General features: G+C 35.1%; 1 protein-coding gene across 2 annotated transcripts in view; it reads left to right on the forward strand.

Moving 5' to 3' along the window:
• LOC149800564 (leucine-rich repeat serine/threonine-protein kinase 1-like) overlaps nucleotides 1–20,168 on the forward strand; it is a 231,780-nt gene that overhangs the window by 194,726 nt on the left and 16,886 nt on the right. For both annotated transcript variants that reach the window (XM_089954509.1, XM_089954510.1), the window contains 5 exons: nucleotides 440–664; nucleotides 5,512–5,640; nucleotides 8,933–9,133; nucleotides 13,567–13,755; nucleotides 18,276–18,386. In XM_089954509.1, the coding sequence (XP_089810635.1) occupies nucleotides 440–664; nucleotides 5,512–5,640; nucleotides 8,933–9,133; nucleotides 13,567–13,755; nucleotides 18,276–18,386 (855 nt within the window). The remainder of the gene's footprint in view (nucleotides 1–439; nucleotides 665–5,511; nucleotides 5,641–8,932; nucleotides 9,134–13,566; nucleotides 13,756–18,275; nucleotides 18,387–20,168) is intronic.

Below are 20,168 nucleotides of genomic sequence, written 5' to 3' on the forward strand. Positions count from 1 at the left end.
TAGTTGATGTTTATGTAGGAGGGATTATGAGACCTAATCTACATCCAAGAACCTAGAAAGGGGGTGGTGGTGGGGTGGGCAATTGAGACATAAAATTTATGATGCCATATTCAAATTCAGTAATAGAAAATCAGACCCATTCTGCATCCCTGAACCTGGAATAAAGGAGGGGGCAATCGAGACATAAATGATGCCATAATCAAATTCATTAATGGAAAATCAGAAATGTTCAGTTTAAAGGAATTGTGGAATTGAGTGTTTAGCTCTCTTGGGTTCTCATGTCAGCCTGCAGTAAATATTGTTATGAATTTAGTAATTGTTTTCATAAGCATTAATTATTTATCAGGAAAGTTGCACATTTTCTCTTCATCTTGAACCATGCATTGGGAAATGGGTGTATTCTAATGACTCTGTATTTTAATATTTTCCTTTGCCTTAGATTGCAAAAGGTCTTCAGTACCTCCACGACAATGGTATCACCTACAGAGACCTTAAGACTGACAATATTTTAGTTACCTCATGTCATTTGGATTCCAATGTCAACGTCAAACTTTCTGACTATGGGATCTCCAAGTATTGTTGGTCTGGAGGCACCATGGGAATGGTTGGGACTCCAGGATACCAAGCACCAGAAGTTCTCGATGGATTGGCTTATGATGAAAAGGTAAATGCACAAATAGTTTGGATCTGCCTGGCCAGACTGTATCTGCTTAGTTGGGAAAAATTCAGTAGAAACTGTATGCTCATATAGATTCTTAGTTGGGAAAAATTCAGTAGAAACTGTATGCTCATATGGATTCTTAGTTGGGAAAAATTCAGTAGAAACTGATTGCTCATATGGATTCTTAGTTGGGAAAAATTCAGGAGGGAGAAACTGTATGTTCATATGGATTCTTAGTTGGGAAAAATTCAGTAGAAACTGTATGCTCATATGGATTCTTAGTTGGGAAAAATTCAGGAAAAACTGTATGCTCATATGGATTCTTAGTTGGGAAAAATTCAGGAGAAACTGTATGCTCATATGGATTCTTAGTTGGGAAAAATTCAGTAGAAACTGTATGCTAGCAAGCAGATACATTTTGATTCCATTCCTTATATAAGTGATGACATCATTAGGATTGTGACATCATAGTGTGCATTACATCAAAATCACATGAGGCTAAAATACATTTAAATCTGAAATCATTCATCACAACTGATATTACTTTTATATTTTGCTAATTTATTGGTGTTAACTGGCATGCTTAATTTTCATTATTAATTGATTTTTTTATACCTTTGTCAGTGTTTACAGTGCCACCTAGCACCCCTAAAATTTGGGGTGCCTCATTTTGATTTCATTTTCACTTCTCTTGTAGACTGCTCCGGTGGCTTAGTGGTTAAAGCGTCTGCCTCGGATGCGGTAGGTCATGGGTTCGATCCCCGGCCGAGTCATACCAAAGACTTAACAAAAATGGTACTAACAGCTGCCTCGCATGGCGCTCAGCATTTAGAGGTTAGTGTTAGGACTGGTTGGCCTGGTGTCAGGATAATGTGACTGGGTGGGACATCATGCTACGTGTCTGTGGCATGATGCCCCAGTGCTAGACATCACTATAAACTGCCACATTGCAGACCTCATAGCAATATGACTGAATTTTTTTTAAAGCTATGTTTAAAAAAAAATCTAAATCCAAACTTGTGCATCAGATTGTATCAGTGAAGTACTGTATACATCATCAGATTGGATGTACAATATCATGTGTACTTGTTACATCATCTGACAGGGATGTGCAATATCATGTGCTTGTTACACCATCTGACTAGGGATGTATGATAACGTGTACTTGTTACATCATTGGACTGGATGTACAATATCATGTGTACTTGTTACTTCATCTGACAGGTATGTGCAATATCGTGTGCTTGTTACACAATCTGACTAGGGATGTATGCTACCATGAGTACTTGTTACATCATTGGACTGGATGTACAATATCATGTGTACTTGTTACATCATCAGACTGGATGTACAGTATCATGTGTACTTGTTACATCATCAGACTGGATGTACAATATCATGTGTACTTTTTACATCATCAGACTGGATGTACATTATCATGTGTACTTGTCACATCATCAGACTGGATGTACAATATCATGTATACTTGTTACATTGTCAGACAGGATGTACAATATCATGTGTACTTGTTACACCGTCTGACAGGGATGTGCAATATCATGTGTACTTGTTACATCATCAGACAGGATGTACAATATCATGTGTACTTGTTACACCGTCTGACAGGGATGTGCAATATCATGTGTACTTGTTACATCATCAGACAGGATGTACAATATCATGTGTACTTGTTACATCATTGGACTGGATGTACAATATCATGTGTATTTGTTACAACATCAGACTGGATGTACAATATCATGTGTACTTGTTACATCATCAGATGGGATGTACAATATCATGTGTACTTCTTACACCATCTGACAGGGATGTGCAATATCATGTGTACTTGTTACATCATCAGATGGGATGTACAATATCATGTGTACTTCTTACACCATCTGACAGGGATGTGCAATATCGTGTGCTTGTTACACGATCTGACTAGGGATGTATGATACCATGTGTAGTTGTTACATCATTGGACTGGATGCACAATATCATGAGTACTTGTTACATCATTGGACTGGATGTACAATATCATGTGTACTTGTTACATCATCAGATGGGATGTACAATATCATGTGTACTTCTTACACCATCTGACAGGGATGTGCAGTATCGTGTGCTTGTTACACGATCTGACTAGGGATGTATGATACCATGTGTACTTGTTACATCATTGGACTGGATGCACAATATCATGAGTACTTGTTACATCATTGGACTGGATGCACAATATCATGTGTACTTGTTACATCATTGGACTGGAAGTACAATATCATGGATGTACAATATAATGTGTACTTGTTACACCATCTGACAGGGATGTGCAATAGCGTGTGCTTGTTACACCATCTGACTAGGGATGTATGATACCATGAGTATTTGTTACATCATCAGACTGGATGTACAGTATCATGTGTACTTGTTACATCATCAGACTGGATGTACAATATCATGTGTACTTGTTACATCATCAGACTGGATGTACAATATCATGTGTACTTGTTACATCATCAGACTGGATGTACAATATCATGTGTACTTGTTATATCATCAGACTGGATGTACATTATCATGTGTACATGTTACATCATCAGACTGGATGTACAATATCATGTGTACTTGTTACACCATCTGACAGGGATGTGCAATATCATGTGTACTTGTTACATCATCAGATTGGATGTACAATATCATGTGTACTTTTTACATCATCAGACAGGATGTACAATATCATGTGTACTTGTTACACCATCTGACAGGGATGTGCATTATCATGTGTACTTGTTACATCATCAGACTGGATGTACAATATCGTGTACTTTTTACATCATCAGACGGGATGTACAATATCATGTGTTTTCGTTACATTATGAGACTGGATGTACAGTATCATGTGTACTTGTTACACCATCTGACTAGGGATGTATGATACCATGAGTACTGGTTACATCATTGGACTGGATGTACAATATCATGTGTACTTGTTACATCATTGGACTGGATGTATAATATCATGTATACTTGTTACATCATCAGACTGGATGTACAATATCATGTGTACTTGTTACACCATCAGACTGGATGTACAATATCATGGATGTACAATATCATGTGTATTTGTTACACCATCTGACTAGGGATGTATGATACCATGTGTACTTGTTACACCATCTGACATGGATGTTTGATATCATGTGTACTTGTTACACCATCTGACATGGGATGTGTGATATCATGTGTACTTGTTACATCATCAGACTGGATGTACAATATCATGTGTACTTGTTACACCATCAGACTGGATGTACAATATCATGGATGTACAATATCATGTGTATTTGTTGCACCATCTGACTAGGGATGTATGATACCATGTGTACTTGTTACACCATCTGACATGGATGTTTGATATCATGTGTACTTGTTACACCATCTGATGTGGGATGTGTGATATCATGTGTACTTGTTACATCATCAGACTGGATGTACAATATCATGTGTACTTGTTACACCATCTGACTATGGATGTGTGATATCATGTGTACTAATTACACCATCTGACTAGGGATGTATGATATCATGCATACTTGTTATACCATCTGACTATGGATGTGTGATATCATGTGTACTTGTTACACCATCTGACTGGGGATGTGTGATATCATGTGTACTTGTTATGCCATCTGACTATGGATATGTGATATCATGTGTACTTGTTACACCATCTGACTGGGGATGTGTGATATCATGTGTACTTGTTATACCATCTGACTAGGGATGTGCGATATCATGTGTACTTGTTATACCATCTGACTAGGGATGTATGATATCAAGTGTACTAGTTACACCATCTGACTGGGGATGTACAATATGATATGTATTTGTGACTGACTAATCAGGTTCATCGAGTTTTATTCTGAAGTGAGACAAAATAGTTGGATTTGGATATAATCCTGTATATTCATCGTAAACGACTTGTCCAAAGCCATGCATATTATCAATTACACCTTACACATATTGTTCTGTAAAGCATGCTTTGAATAGCATTCTTATTTGAGCTCTCACTCCTCTCACAAAGAATTAAGTACTCTTGTTGTCGATTGTGGGATTTATGACAGTTGGTATGAGGTACAAAAAAAAAAACCTAAAACAATACAAAACACATACTTAGAATACAAGACGAACATAATACATAATATAACAAATACAATACACATTATATAACCCACCCACCAGCATTTATAATTTTATCATAAAAATAAAAACAATCCCTTACCAGAATCGAAGAGTATTACTTTCCCGAAATATATTAACGTATTCAATCCCTTTGTCTTTCACTTGCGTGAAAGACAAATCTCCGCACTGCTCGAGGTGTTGTATGACTCTCTAGCCTCGAGTAGTAATTCCCTAGCCTTTTATTAGTATCGCGGAGAGGTGGTTTTCATACACGTGACGCACAGGAATCATGCACCGCGATCGATCGCTCTCTCGTTCGCGCACTCACAACAACCACGCACATTAGCACACAACGCAAGTCCCGGGTCACACTTATATTGTTCTCTTTTTCCTGAAGTACACAACCAATTATGATGAAACTTGTTAGAAAAGTCCCTAAAGATGTATTTTATTGCTTTTCAAGATAAATGATGTTGCTTAATATTTGTACAGTGGATCTAAAATAAAATGATATTTAGGTTTTAATGTTTGTCTGCATTGGTTTATTTATGACTAGTGTCCGATGTGCTCACATATTGTAGGCTAGATTAATTTGGAGAGAGAGAGAGAACTAAATGCAAATAAAATGTGTACTTCAGATAATTAAAATTTTCATTTACCTGCAGGTTGACATATTCTCTTTTGCCATGGTGATAACTGAGGTTTTATCTGGCCACCGTCCCTATGAGTCATATACCAATCTGGCTCAGATTTCCAAAGCCATGAAGATTTCTGGGAAAAGACCTGGTCTGAAGGTGAGAGCCTGTTATACTTCCACATATCTGTTAGTCATGTTTTTGCCTGCCTATCCTGAATTTTGTATCCAGGCATTGCATGGATTGAAGCCACATTGGTTCTTTACAATAAGAAAGACTGCATGGATTGAAGCCATATTGACATTGCTATTCCTGCTACACTGCTGCTTGTCAATGAGATAATAAACTTTCATATTCTTGAATGAATGACTTGATAAATGAAAGAAATGAAACTGGATGATAAACGTACCATTACCATCTTTTATCTGCTATGTGATGTTATCAGTGAGTGAGTTCACCTTATCATTTAAATGTGATCCAGGTGTGTGTTTGTCACGAGTGAGCGCTTGAGTGAGTGATCAGTCAGCACAAGAAGTGCATGAAGGGGACGATAATGTTGAGTGCCTGGCTCATAATAAAATCCCTAGGCACTCGTCGTATTGGCTCTGGATGATTGACGTCTTATTTATTTTGTCGAGGCTTATGGTGGCGAATTCAATTCATGAAAATTATAGCATCTGAATATTTAGGGTCTCTGTGTCTGGTAGGTTGTTATTTATGTGTTATCCCAGTCGAGTCATACCAAAGACTTACAAAAATGGTACTTACAGCTGCCTCGCTTGGCATTCAGCATTAAGAGGTTAGTATTAGGACTGGTCAGTCTGGTATCAGGATTATGTGACTGGGTGGGACATCATGCTATGTGTCTGCGGCATGATGTCCCAGAGCAAGACATCACTATAAACTGTAACACTGCAGACATCATATCAATATGACTGAAAAATTGTTTAAGCTACGTTAAAAATCAAAATCACACACATACACATTTATGTGTTATCATGTTGTTATATTGAAATACCGGCAAGCGGGTTGTGTATCATTAGTACTGTTCTGTTTCATTGTAGTTTTTTTCTTAATTTTTTTAATCTCATGTGAGGGCAAAAAAATTAAACCTCATGACCTGAGGGTGTTGTGTTTGCCTCTTTTTGTACAACACCGGGCTCACATAAAGATTCAATGACATAGATTAGAATGCTGCTAAAATCCGTCCACTTGTATACATTTTATACAGAACACCAACAATCCAATAATGAAAATCAGTCCACTTGTATACATTTTATACAGAACACCAACAATCCAATAATGAAAATCAGTCCACTTGTAAACATTTTATACAGAACACCAACAATCCAATAATGAAAATCAGTCCACTTGTATACATTTTTTACAGAACACCAACAATCCAATAATGAAAATCAGTCCACTTGAATACATTTTATACAGAACACCAACAATCCAATAATGAAAATCAGTCCACTTGTATACATTTTATACAGAACACCAACAATCCAATAATGAAAATCAGTCCACTTGTATGCATTTTATACAGGACACCAGCAATCCAACAATGAAAATCAGTCCACGTGTATACATTTTATACAAGACACCAACAATCCAATAATGAAAAATAACTTTGATGAAAAAAATGTTCATCTTAGATGACTAATAATATTATTCCAACATACAGGCATGTAAACACATGCACTTATATATATGCACCATCACAAGCAATGGCAGCTTTGGTTCATTGCTTGTTCTGTGTACTTGCTGGAAGTTCTAAGTATGCAGCAGTGTGCTCTTGAAAACAGGGTGGGTAACCGAGCTTTCTCATTTGTCTTTAGTTTATTATTTATAGTTGACTGTTTGGTGTTTTGGTTTATTGATTATTGTGTTGATGGTTAACTGTTTCGTGTGTGTGGTTTATTGATAATTGTGTTTATGGTTGACAGTTTGGTGTTTGTGCAATCTCTTGCAATAAATAATCATCCATTAGAAAATGTCAAACATGAAAATCTTGCAGGTGTGACCGTAGATAATAATTTATTATGGAATGACCATACTGATAAGCTTTGTAAAACAGTCATCCAAAATTGCCCTACTCAGCAGAATCAACAAATATTTACCAATGGAAACTCAAAATCTGTACAAGTCATATATTCTTCCAACTTTGGATTATTGTTCAAATGTATGGGGAAACTGTGCTAAATTTGACAGGATTTATAAACTTCAGAAATGAGCAGCATTCATAATTTTAGATGCATCTATTGATCATCCCTCAAAAGCATTATTTACAGAACTCAAATGGTTCACAATATATGACAGGATAGATTTTCACAAGGCACTTCTTTTATATAAATGTCTACATGGAACTGCACCAGAGTATCTTCAGGACTTATTCAGGCATTTTTCAACACAATACCAGTTCAGATCAATATGACATGGAAACCTTCTAGCATCAAAACCAAGAACAGAGCAATTTAAAAAGAGTTTTCAATACTCTGGTACAGTTATGTGGAATGAGTTTCTGCCTCATGTAAAATCTGCTGAAAATATTAGAGTATTTAAGAAGATATTTCATGAGCATGTATGTGCTTCTAATAGAAAATGAAATTTTGTATTTTAATACTAACATGTTAAAATAAACAGTAATTATTGTTATCTTCGTATAATGTGCATTGTTATACTCTTCTTAGAGGGCCTCAAGGGAGAATAGTCCTTGACTAATGAGTCACCCTCTATAAATAAAGCATTATTATTTTTTATTATTAATTGTACACTTGTCCTCTTGTATTCAAATGTGTATGACATGTTTCAGAATCCATAGTCCTGGCTTAGAATACTGATTTCTTTAGCATCTTGTTTGCACAGTTATTCTTGCATATTTTCATGGAAATTTGCTTTTTCCACAGCATAATGCATTGCCAAAATTGGTTGTTATTATTGTTGTTGTAGGGCTTAATGCCATTTTTCAGTACAAGATAAGCTATACATGGTGTCCATTATAAATGATGGAGGAAGAACCGGAGAAATCCCCAGAAAGAACCACTGACCCACGAGAAGCTACCAAGATTGATATGTGTGCAAAGCTGATTTTAATTACAGGTCCTGTTAATATGTCCTAACTTGTATTCAAATAAATGCAGTAGGAGGTACTGTTTTATTTGTTTAACAATGTGCATATTGAAAAATTTGATCGGAAAAGTCACATGCTGACAGGGTAGAAAAATTAAACTGTTGGAGACTAAGATGTGAACTCCAGATTTAAGAAGCCTCTTCGATTTGTGAATCTTTCCTAAATGGTGATTTTCTTTCCATCACACACACACGTTGGAAAGATTTAATGTCTCCAGTGAGCTCTGCTGGCTAGACAAATATGGGTCACACATGGCTTGGGAATAAATAGTAGTGATGATCCATAGAATGAACAATAATAAACTAAATGTGTTTTCAGGAATATAACATTGAGAGCAACTTTCCTTACCTGGAGCGTCTGATGGAGGAGTGTTGGGTTAATTCCCCTCTGAATCGTCCCAGTGCTGATCACATTGTGTCAATAACCATGAGAAATCCCTGCTTCTTGTGCCAGAGAGCCATTCTGAGACCGCCAACAGGAGGAACACACAGTTCAGATTGCATGCTAAATATTACAAAAGTAAGTATACAGAATTTCTAGGGTAATGATCCACTATTGTGGAGCTTCTGTAATGTATCAAGATCATTGTAAAATCACAAGGATATTGTCACAAACAGTGAATGTTATTATTAGAATTATGACAGCGTACCTATGTTTAACACCAACATTGGACCGACAAATATTGGGTCAATTGAATTTACTAACACCTCCTAACCTAGATGAAGTTTTATCTATGCCTTTCACACACTATTTTTACTGTCTATTTAAAATTTGTTTTCGTATTCTTTGCCAATATAGCATTATTTAGGTAAGGAATTGTTAATTAAATATAATTATCATCAAAAACTGATTCGTTTGCAATGATTTCAATGATAGCAAATGAATATTTACCTTCTCCTTGGTAACTGGTTCTGCTTTACCATTGTTTCAGACTGTCTGGAATTAATAGAATATTCTTGCTGATTAATTTAATTTATATCAAAAATGTATACTCAGCATGTATGGGGGAGTTTTTCATTTACACTTATCGTTAGAAAAATACTGTTATGGAATTCTTGTATTGATGTTAATGAATAGATCCGAAATGTTTGGTATCACAAGGCTTGGAGACAACAGTTCTACGTTGGAAGGTTTGAGGTCCTAATTTGTGGTTTTACATGTTAATAGATATTTGCCACAGTAAATAGACCAATTGTGCCTCCAAATTCTCAAATACTGTCATTGTTATCTCCAATCCAGAACAATGATAACGTTTTGTGGAGAAATTATGAAAAATGTGATTCACTGTAGCAATACATGACACACAGAAATATTGGTGCTACAATGATATTGGATGATTTACTGTGGATTTTACTGATGTATATTTGGAAGTTGAACCAATGCGAAAAAATGCTACAATCTATATTGCTGGTTTCAAATGGCATCCCAAATCAAATCTTATGCTGCATCCAAAAATATATGAATGCAGACAGCTTGAAATATTTATAAAGAGAATTTCTTTTCTTTTACTCTGGCTTAAATCATTTCATACCATTCCTTTCTACATAAACACTAACAATATGAATACAGTTCACACACAGAAGTTCCAGCCTTTCATAAGAAAAACTCAGCAGAAGTTGTTATGACCCTAGAGGGGTGGCTGATTTTGAACAATGCTGATCTGTATAGATTTGAAGGCTATGCAGACAATTTGTATACCCCCATCACAAAGCAGAATATACTAATGATCTCCACCAGATACAGTTAACAAACCGTATGGATGGCTTGCACATGAGGAAAGGAAGCGAAATGGTTTCTGCATTAGGTCTACATTGCTGATTTGTACCAAACTTTGTGAATGGCTTGCTTTATGGGGCAAGGTAGTAACCTGTTTTGGGATTATAAAGGTCAAAGGTTATGGTAAGTGTGACTGAAAGTAGTAAAATGGTTTCTGCACAAAACTTTAAATTCTCAACCATGTATCTTCACCAAAGTTTGGGAATGATTTGCAGATTGAGTAAGAATGAATTACATTGAGTTATGTGACTGAAAGACAATTTTTTTTTTGTAATAACTTTAGTTCTTGACAGTGACCAGAGTTTGAAGAGGGCTTGCACGTAAGTTCTTGAATTTGGGGTCTAAAGATCAAAGGACAATGTCTCTGTGTCTGAAAAGAAAACGGGTTTTGCAGAATATCTTTTGTTCTAGATTAACTTCCTTCACCAAACTTCAGACCTGCCAACCCTTATGGTATAAAAGCAAAGGCTGAGGCAAAATGATTGCTGCCAAAAATCCGGATAATTGGTTCAGCTGTGTTCAATTTTGATCCGTGTTTCATATTAGTGGAATTAATCAGGGAACCAGACTAACTTAACAGCAGCACCTTAGGCACTTTAAACTGTACCTATTTTTCCATGCAAAGCATCTGAATGATCATACTGTTGATTACATTTTTTTTTAAAGATGGCATCCAGTAAGCAATGCATATTTAAAATGAAAAGGAAAATAACTCTCTTGAAAGTGTTAATGATCAACACAGAAGAATAAAAAGGAATATTCTGATTCATGTGAATTAAAGCAGGAAGGGACACAATTACGTTTATTGGACATCACCAGTCAATTTGAGTATGACTTGTGGCGGGAGATATTGCAGTTGTCATGTAAAATGGAAAAAGAATTTCCAAGAATTACATCAAGTTAAGAGATAGCAACAAGCCATTGAGCTTCATATGGTTCGGAACTAAAGTTTGTGCAACTGTACAAATGGTAAATAAAGTCTATGCATACTTTACAAACTTTTCAATTGAACATGATGCTTATCGTCGCTGCAGGTTTCAAATATCAAACTTTTATTTACATTTTCCAGCTTTACAATAGTAGTTTATGATATTTTGTTACACCTTACTGAAAACTGGACAATCTTACGGAAAAAATAAACTGCCTTACTGAGACAGACCCATCAGGGTTGGCAGGTCTGAAACTTTGTGGAATATTTGCACTTAGGATAATACAGAAAACTATAGTCTCACAGGGTTCATATGGTCTTTGACAGTTTGGGAAAAGTGAGGTAATATTTTCAAGATCTTGAAAGTTGAGGTCTTTAAAAGTTTTTGAAAATTGTAATAAACCCAAACATTTTAAGTTCTTTCCATAATCACAAATAAAATTGTCCAAGGTTGTAATATTTGAATGTAGTTCAGTTTTCCTGGTTTCTTTCTTTTGATGACCCGTTCAGTTTCATTTCATCATTAAACAATATTGTAGTATTTTGCATACATTGTTTTCTCATATAACATAACTTGTATACAAAATGTTAGTGAAAATAGGTCTTGGAAATCTATGTTTGTGGTCTTTGAAAGTTTGAGTAAAGTCTTTGAATTCATCATCCAGAATTCTGTATGAACCCTGTCTCAGAGTGTAAAGGTTAAATGCCATTGTCATGTTAAGTCCAGTGAAAAATTAATGTTTCAGTGCACTAAGTTTAGTTCCAGACCGTATACCTTGACTAAAAGTAGTGCCAACACAGAGGATAATAAACATGAGGTGGCATATAATGTGATGTTCAGGATCCTCTTCTTCATCTTTTTTGATATTTTTGAACTTTGGACCCAGACTTTGAAATTTTTTTAACTCTTGCTACAGTGTGTGTGTGTCTGTGTGTGTTTTGTATTTTTTTAACATAGCTTGAAACAAAAATCAGTCATATAACTATGATGTATGCAGAGCATCATGCTGCAGACATGGGGCATCATTTCCCACCCAGTCACATTATCCTGACAGCAAGCTGACCAGCCCTAACACTAGCCTCTTAATGCTGCAGCTGCTGGTACCATTTTATGTCTTTGGTATGACTGAGCTGAGTTTTGAACTTGCACCTCCTGCATCCGAGGCAGACATCTCTTCTTTACCAGTGGTCCAGGTCATTGAGACCAACTAGTAATCCCCAGAGTCGACTATGACCCACAGATTTCTAGTAGAGAGCTATTAAATATGGGGTGGATGTACAATTTGTTATTTATCGAAGTCGTGATCAGTCTCTGTATACATTTTTGGCTCTTTTTTGAATGAAAACCTTGTTAACCAAATTAAGAAAAATAATACTTGAGGTAGGCATATTTAGATGATCCTCAGGCCATTATGGCAAGTTTTCAATTTTTTGAAATGTTTGAATATTTTATAAAGGGTCTTTTTTGTCTTACACAGCAGACTACTACCACAGCTGTAGGGGCAGACACACACATTACAAACACAACTTTGAGTTTGGGGGAGTTGTTGCTTGGATACTTTTTTAATGGGGCTTAATAAATCCCTGTTGCCTTCTTTTGAAAGGCTTTAAAATAACCTTTCAGAGAGTATTTAGCCAAAACTATTAGACATTCTTCTGAAAGTTATGAATTGTCGGTTACTTTGTACTCCAAAATTTAGTATGCAGCTGACCAATTTTATCACAAGAATTACCATCATGCAAGGATTTTAAACATAGACTGGCTTGACACATGATGCCATCGCTATTAAGCATTCTAAACTTGGATTGTTTTAAGTTCAATATGCTTCATACAGTTACTGCTAAAAATTATAAGTGTACCTAAATTTTGTATCCAGTTTTGATAAATTTCCATGTTATACTGAAAATCATTAGTGTACAGTGTTCCTTCATTATAAAGTCATCCATTCTAGTGTTGCCTCTGTTTAAATGCAAGTATGCCATTAATGTCATTAAATTGGTCACTTTTGTTTAATCATTGCAGCTTTATAACTTATTTTGCATTTTTTTTTTAGTTCTTTATACATAAGAACCAATAATATTGTGATTTCACGTCATTAAGTACACTAATTTGAGTTTTACTGAATTATCGGAACAGAGCCTTGTTGGAACATCCCTTAATGTAATGCATGTAATGAGTATCTTTATCAAGTACCACATCAGCCATGTAAAATAAAACGGGTCCATAAAATATCATTCTCTATTTTAGTCCGATGTTCCAGGTCAAACCTTGCTGTGGTTATGGGAGAATGTAACAGACACAGAGTCAAATGTGGAACGTAAATGCAGTATTGTTGATGCCAAAAATAGCACCTATCGTTTATCATGTAAATCATTCTATGGGCCATCTGCACTGTGTATGGTTAAGGTTGACAGAGAGGTCTGGGTAGGAACAGAGGTATGTTGCACCTGATAACTCAAAGTGTCTTAACTTCAGTTGAAATTATGTAATAAATCTATGTATATATCTATCTACATATAAAAAAAAATACCAGAATTTATTATATATTTCATAATGAGATCCTATTAAAATTCATCAGCAGGTGATGCAAAGGCCAGTCATCCAGGTACATGGGCCATCATCCAGGTACATGGGCCTGACTCTGTCAATGTCACTAAACATTTTTATACCTCCAAAATGTTGCAAAAAATTGTAAAACACTGCCAGACCACCCATCAGTGTACTGATATGTCCATCTACTCCCAGACAGTGTACTAGCACATAAATCTGCCATTAGGCACAGCATTTGAAATTTGCCACATCTTCCATACAACCCTGATTTAGCATTCAAGTGTGATTGTGACTGAACTCTGTTTTCCAAAGATTTGCTGGGGGCTGACGATTTTAAAGCTGCAATATGGCTGGAAGTGCAGTTTTGCAGTTTTTGAAAAACATAAAAAGTGAATACAAAATGGCATTGAATACTTGGATAATGTGTACATCTTCATGGAAATTGCCTTAAAGGAATTTATAGAGGTACTGTCGTAATGCACTGTTAACTAATATTTATAGGTTACTGCATTTGTATGGGAAATCATGAACAAGTTTTTCAGATGTAAATACTGCACAACCTTGGGAGAGCAGTATGCTCATTTTCTTATTCTACCTAATACTTAATTATATTAACAAAATACACTACAAGAAACCAATTAACTGAATATATGCCATATTCCAAACTCAGTACACAAGCGCAGATTCATCATTACACAACAACATTATTACTGTGCACATAACTCTGCCCAAACAAAATTTGAATTTAGTCACACACTTGACATAACCTTCGAAAGAAAATGGTGTGTCTAGTTAAAATTTAAATTTGAAGTCATATTGTGAATGAATATGCATTGCAACAACTTTTCCATTTGATCTGGAATGAATAGATTTTTGTATTTTTTTCGATTCAATGACATTTCATGATTATGTGCTGGATTTATATGTGACAATTCCACATGAAATACATAAGATTTAAGAAGTGAGGGAGAAGCGTGTTTACATCTGCAAATATGTTTCTGTCATTGAATGTGTGGGGAAAATATGAAGTTTTTCAGTTGCAATTATCAAAAAGACACTATGGAATTTAATGCTTATTTAATTTTGAGTGCAGCAAGGACGATGTAATTACACTTATATTCGAAATTACAGTACAATCTTGAAATGTGTAATCAAGATTGAGAACCTATGACAAGGCCCATATAATTTGTATTTGCAGAACTAAGAAAGTACATTTTGAGGAAATTAGGATGTAAAACTGTATTTTTTTGCCATTTTTATTACCAGCTAGAGAAGACAGTTTATCCAATGTCATTTGTTTGTTATTTGTATTTATCGTCAACTGTATATCTAACCTAAATCTGAATAATTGTATAAAAAGTTTAATGCAGAATGTGCCAAAGCAGCTGGAATGTGGCAGTCCAGGAAAAATCTGGTTTACTTCATTCAGAAACAAATTTAATCAACCAAAACGTAAAGCCCCTACCATGCAAGTGTACTTGATTTGTTTACCAATCAAAAGTGCTGGCATCTGCATCTATTGTTTGTTTACAATAGAAAGTAGTTCTCTTATGCATGTGAATGCAATATGAAGGTGTGCAATATCATAAAATATTGAATGATTCTGACAATGTAAAGTTAGCGGAGAATGAGCATATAATAAAGGAATTTATAGATGTGCTGTTGCAATGCACTGTTCACTAATAAAGGAATTTATAGATGGACTGTAGCAATGCAGTGTTCACTAGTAAAGGAATTTATAGATGGACTGTAGCAATGCACTGTTCACTAATAAAGGAATTTATAGATGGACTGTAGCAATATACTGTTCACTAATAAAGGAATTTTTAGATGGACTGTAAAAATGCAGTGTTCACTAATAAAGGAATTTATAGCTGGACTGTAGCAATGCACTGTTCACTAATAAAGGAATTTATAGATGGACTGTAGCAATGCACTGTTCACTAATAAGGGAATTTATAGATGGACTGTAGCAATGCACTGTTCACTAATAAGGGAATTTATAGATGGACTGTAGCAATGCAGTGTTCACTAATAAAGGAATTTATAGATGGACTGTAGCAATGCACTGTTCACTAATAAAGGAATTTATAGATGGACTGTTGTAATGCACTGTTCACTAATAAGGGAATTTATAGATGGACTGTAGCAATGCAGTGTTCACTAATAAGGGAATTTATAGATGGACTGTAGCAATGCAGTGTTCACTAATAAAGGAATTTATAGATGGACTGTAGCAATGCACTGTTCACTAATAAGGGAATTTATAGATGGACTGTAGCAATGCACTGTTCACTAATAAGGGAATTTATAGATGGACTGTAGCAATGCAGTGTTCACTAATAAGGGAATTTATAGATGGACTGTAGCAATGCACTGTTCACTAATAAGGGAATTTATAGATGGACTGTAGCAATGCACTGTTCACTAATAAAGGAATTTATAGATGGACTGTAGCAATGCACTGTTCACTAATAAGGGAATTTATAGATGGACTGTAGCAATGCAGTGTTCACTAATAAGGGAATTTATAGATGGACTGTAGCAATGCAGTGTTCACTAATAAAGGAATTTATAGATGGACTGTAGCAATGCACTGTTCACTAATAAGGGAATTTATAGATGGACTGTAGCAATGCACTGTTCACTAATAAAGGAATTTATAGATGGACTGTAGCAATGCACTGTTCACTAATAAAGGAATTTATAGATGGACTGTTGTAATGCACTGTTCACTAATAAATAAATTTAAAGATGTACTGTTGTAATGCACTGTTCACTAATAAAGGAATTTATAGATGTACTGTAGTAATGCACTGTTCACTAATAAAGGAATTTTGATGTACTGTAGTAATGCACTGTTCACTAATAAAGGAATTTATAAATGGACTGTAGCAATGCAGTGTTCACTAATTTGTTGTTGTTGTTGTGGGGTTTAACGCCATTTTTCAGCACACGATAGGCTATACATGGCGGCCAGTATTAATGGTGGAGGAAGAACCCGAGAAAACCCCGGAAAGAACCACCGACCCACGAGAAGCTACTGGCAAGCTTTCTCACATACCCACATTGGCTGAATCCTAGACTCGAACTGCCGCAGACAGAGGTGAGATGGCAGTGATCTGTAACGAAGAGCGCTTTAGACCACTCGGCCACTCGGGGCCCCGTGTTCACTAATAAAGGAATTTATAGATTTACTGTAGCAATGCAGTGTTCACTAATAAAGAACTTTGATGTACAGCACACTAATATTCTGAATGCTTGAAAAAACTTTGTTTACTTATATACTCACTTATAAGAAGAGGAAAAATGCAAACAAAAAAGTTCCTGGTCTGCCATAGCATAATGCGCCTGCATATCAGGGTCTGTCTTGTTTGTTCTACTGATTACTCATAACAAACTGCACAGACCCATATCTGCTGTTGCATTATGCAGTGTCAGATCTGGATCTGTGCAGTTTGCAGTTGGACTCGACTTAAAACCAAGTATATATGGCATGTCTGTTGGTTCCAATGTACAGTGTACTGTGGATAGAACATCACACCACCAGCTAACAGTATCCCAGTAAAGCTGGCTGGAAATATCTGCATACTGATGTATATGCATGTTGTAAGCTTTACACACTCAGTATTTAGTGCTTATCACATATTTCTAAAGAATAAAATAATAAACAGCAATATTCTTGCAATGTTGTACATCAAGCAACAAGTCCCAATTTAGTTTGCTGTAAATAGATTCTGCACATTGTTTAATTAAAAATTGATTGTTATTGTCATGATATTTTTCTTCTGTTTTATTTATTAAAGAGCATTTACCTTTAACCAATGACCTTATTAGATTTGAATGAAACTTTTTAAATGTTTTATAACTTATTTTTAAAACTTTCCTGGACCTGGACTGTTTGTTTTGCAGTGGGGGTGGGTAAATGTGTTTTACAGACACAAAATATTTAATGTGTAACTATTTTAAAAAATAGCATAACATGAGAAGACTTCTGCAGTAAATTTTAACTTCTTATTAGAATGTTTATAGTTAAAGTTTGACACCTCTATAAAGATAATCAGATCAGTTAAACTTAATTTAAATTCTGTTTTGTTTTAATTTGAGTAATAAAAAGTTCATAATTGTCTATTTAAGATATTTTGTGACTTTGAAGATGAAAATGTTAATTGTTTTGTTGGAGTTAATTTTTTTCAGTCCATGATTCAGTTGAAAATGGACTGTTTTACTCGTTTAGTGTTAGCTTCATTTGTGGACTTTTCATGTTTATTTTCAGTTTACAACCATTTTCTAGATTTATTTACAGATAACTTCATTTTGTAGATTAGTGCATTTTGCATGGTTTACATTTTCTAAATTAATGAATTTTGCATGATCTACAGCACTGCCTTTGTTATTTGTAACAGGAGGAAAGAGTGGAGGTATACAGCTATAACAACATGGGTTTGATAAAGACAGGAGAAAAGGTGCTGGATGGGATCCCAGTAACCATGCTCTGTCAGACACTGAGAGATAAGGTACTAACTAGCTACTTCACTATTCAGTGTTCCAAAACAGTAAACTTGCTTAGTATACTGCAGCCCCCTCTTGAAACAAATTGGCTTTTGTTTCATCATGTCTCTAATTTTTGCACTTGATTTTGGTTCTTAGTTGTGGTGAGCCCATTATGATGTTGTTTGTTCCTGATAATGATACATTAGGACTTCTTCCACTGCCTCATAAATTCAGCCCTCCCAAGTTTAGTTTGTTTAAACATTGAAAGTGCTAAACTGTCATCTGCTTATTGAGCTGGAAGTCAAATGATTGTATGGGTTATGGCAGTTACCCTTTTCCAGATACACCACTCCATCGATAACTTGTTCCCTGATACTCGTGAACCCTCTTATAGCGTCGTCTTGTTTCTGAATTCTTTAACTAGAATGTTTGAATAAACTGACACCTAATTGATGAAAATGAAAATCATGATAAAAATTGGTAACTGAAACCCCAACGTATTGCTTGTTTATCATCAAGAACAGTTGATATGACCTGGAAATATGTGTCAATATTATGACATTATCAATGTTTAATAAGTCTTGTATTTTGTTATAAATTTCTTTCAAAGCAACATTCTTGGTACACATTAAATAACCATATGCAAAGAAGTTTTGATCAATGACAATATCACTAATGTCTACTTGAGGTATCACTTTAAAAAATAAATACCAATTAAATAAGTTTTCTTATCAAGTGAAGTTCGTGTATTAGTTCTATCTTTTAGTTTGGTTTAAGTGTAATAATCATAAATACAATGTGCCCAGTTGTATTCAAATGTTAAATATGTCAATCTACTGTAACAGCTATGTTCGCAAGCATTTCTGTGAGAACCTAATTAAGTGCTGATGGTGTTTTGATACCAAATTTAAGTTAAATAAGTTAACAAGCATGCAAATCCAACCTGCCCTGGTCAAGTGTCAGGTCTACTCATTTCAAGTGATCAATCGAACACTGTTACAACATTTTTGGTGAGCATTATATAATTAAACTACCTTAAATTAGCATACTCATTCAAAAATGTGATCAAAGATTGAAAGACAACCAAGCGAAAAGAACACTTGATGAAATAAAATTCTGGTTTGCAGACACTTTTTATGAATGAGAAGCTTCTTTCAGAGTTTGAAGTTAACTTATAATTTCTGACTGAGAAGAAGTTTCACTAATAGTTACAATGAAATAATGACATCAGTATTTTACTAATAAAACAATTTTAAAAAATTGACTTTTGATGTTGGTGACTTTTTCACAAGGTAAATGATCTGGTGTTTTTAAAGAAAGGTGTCGTGTTTGATTGAGAATTTGAATCAATGACTACAATAACTAGTCTGGTTCCCTGATTATAGTGCACCTTTCACTGCATTCCACTATAATAGAGAGTCAAATGTTTGCCCCATGGTCTAATATAGACATACATGAAGACCTGAGTACCATTGGGTATTTTAACCGCAGTGTTGCAGGAGATATTTAGAACAAAATATGTGTGGCACTAAGATCATAAAAGATACTACCAACAACAACTGGCTTTTATTTTCATCCTCCATGACTTGTTTGAGGACCTTATCAGGTAAATATTTTCCATTGCACTTAACTGAAAATGTTCATTAAGTAACTCTTAAGCTTTTCAAAATTGAAAGTCTGCTTGGTGACAGTTAATAAATGTTTTTTTTAAATGGTAGAATGACCTCAAATATGTTTTTTTGTTGAAAAAGTTGGCAGGAAAACTAGTGAAGCATGGAAGGATAATACTAAGACTTGTGCAACAA

The sequence above is a fragment of the Sinohyriopsis cumingii genome, chromosome 4 (genome assembly GCF_028554795.1).
Source record: "Sinohyriopsis cumingii isolate HCF-2022 chromosome 4, ASM2855479v2, whole genome shotgun sequence".
Classification (NCBI taxonomy): domain Eukaryota; kingdom Metazoa; phylum Mollusca; class Bivalvia; order Unionida; family Unionidae; genus Sinohyriopsis; species Sinohyriopsis cumingii.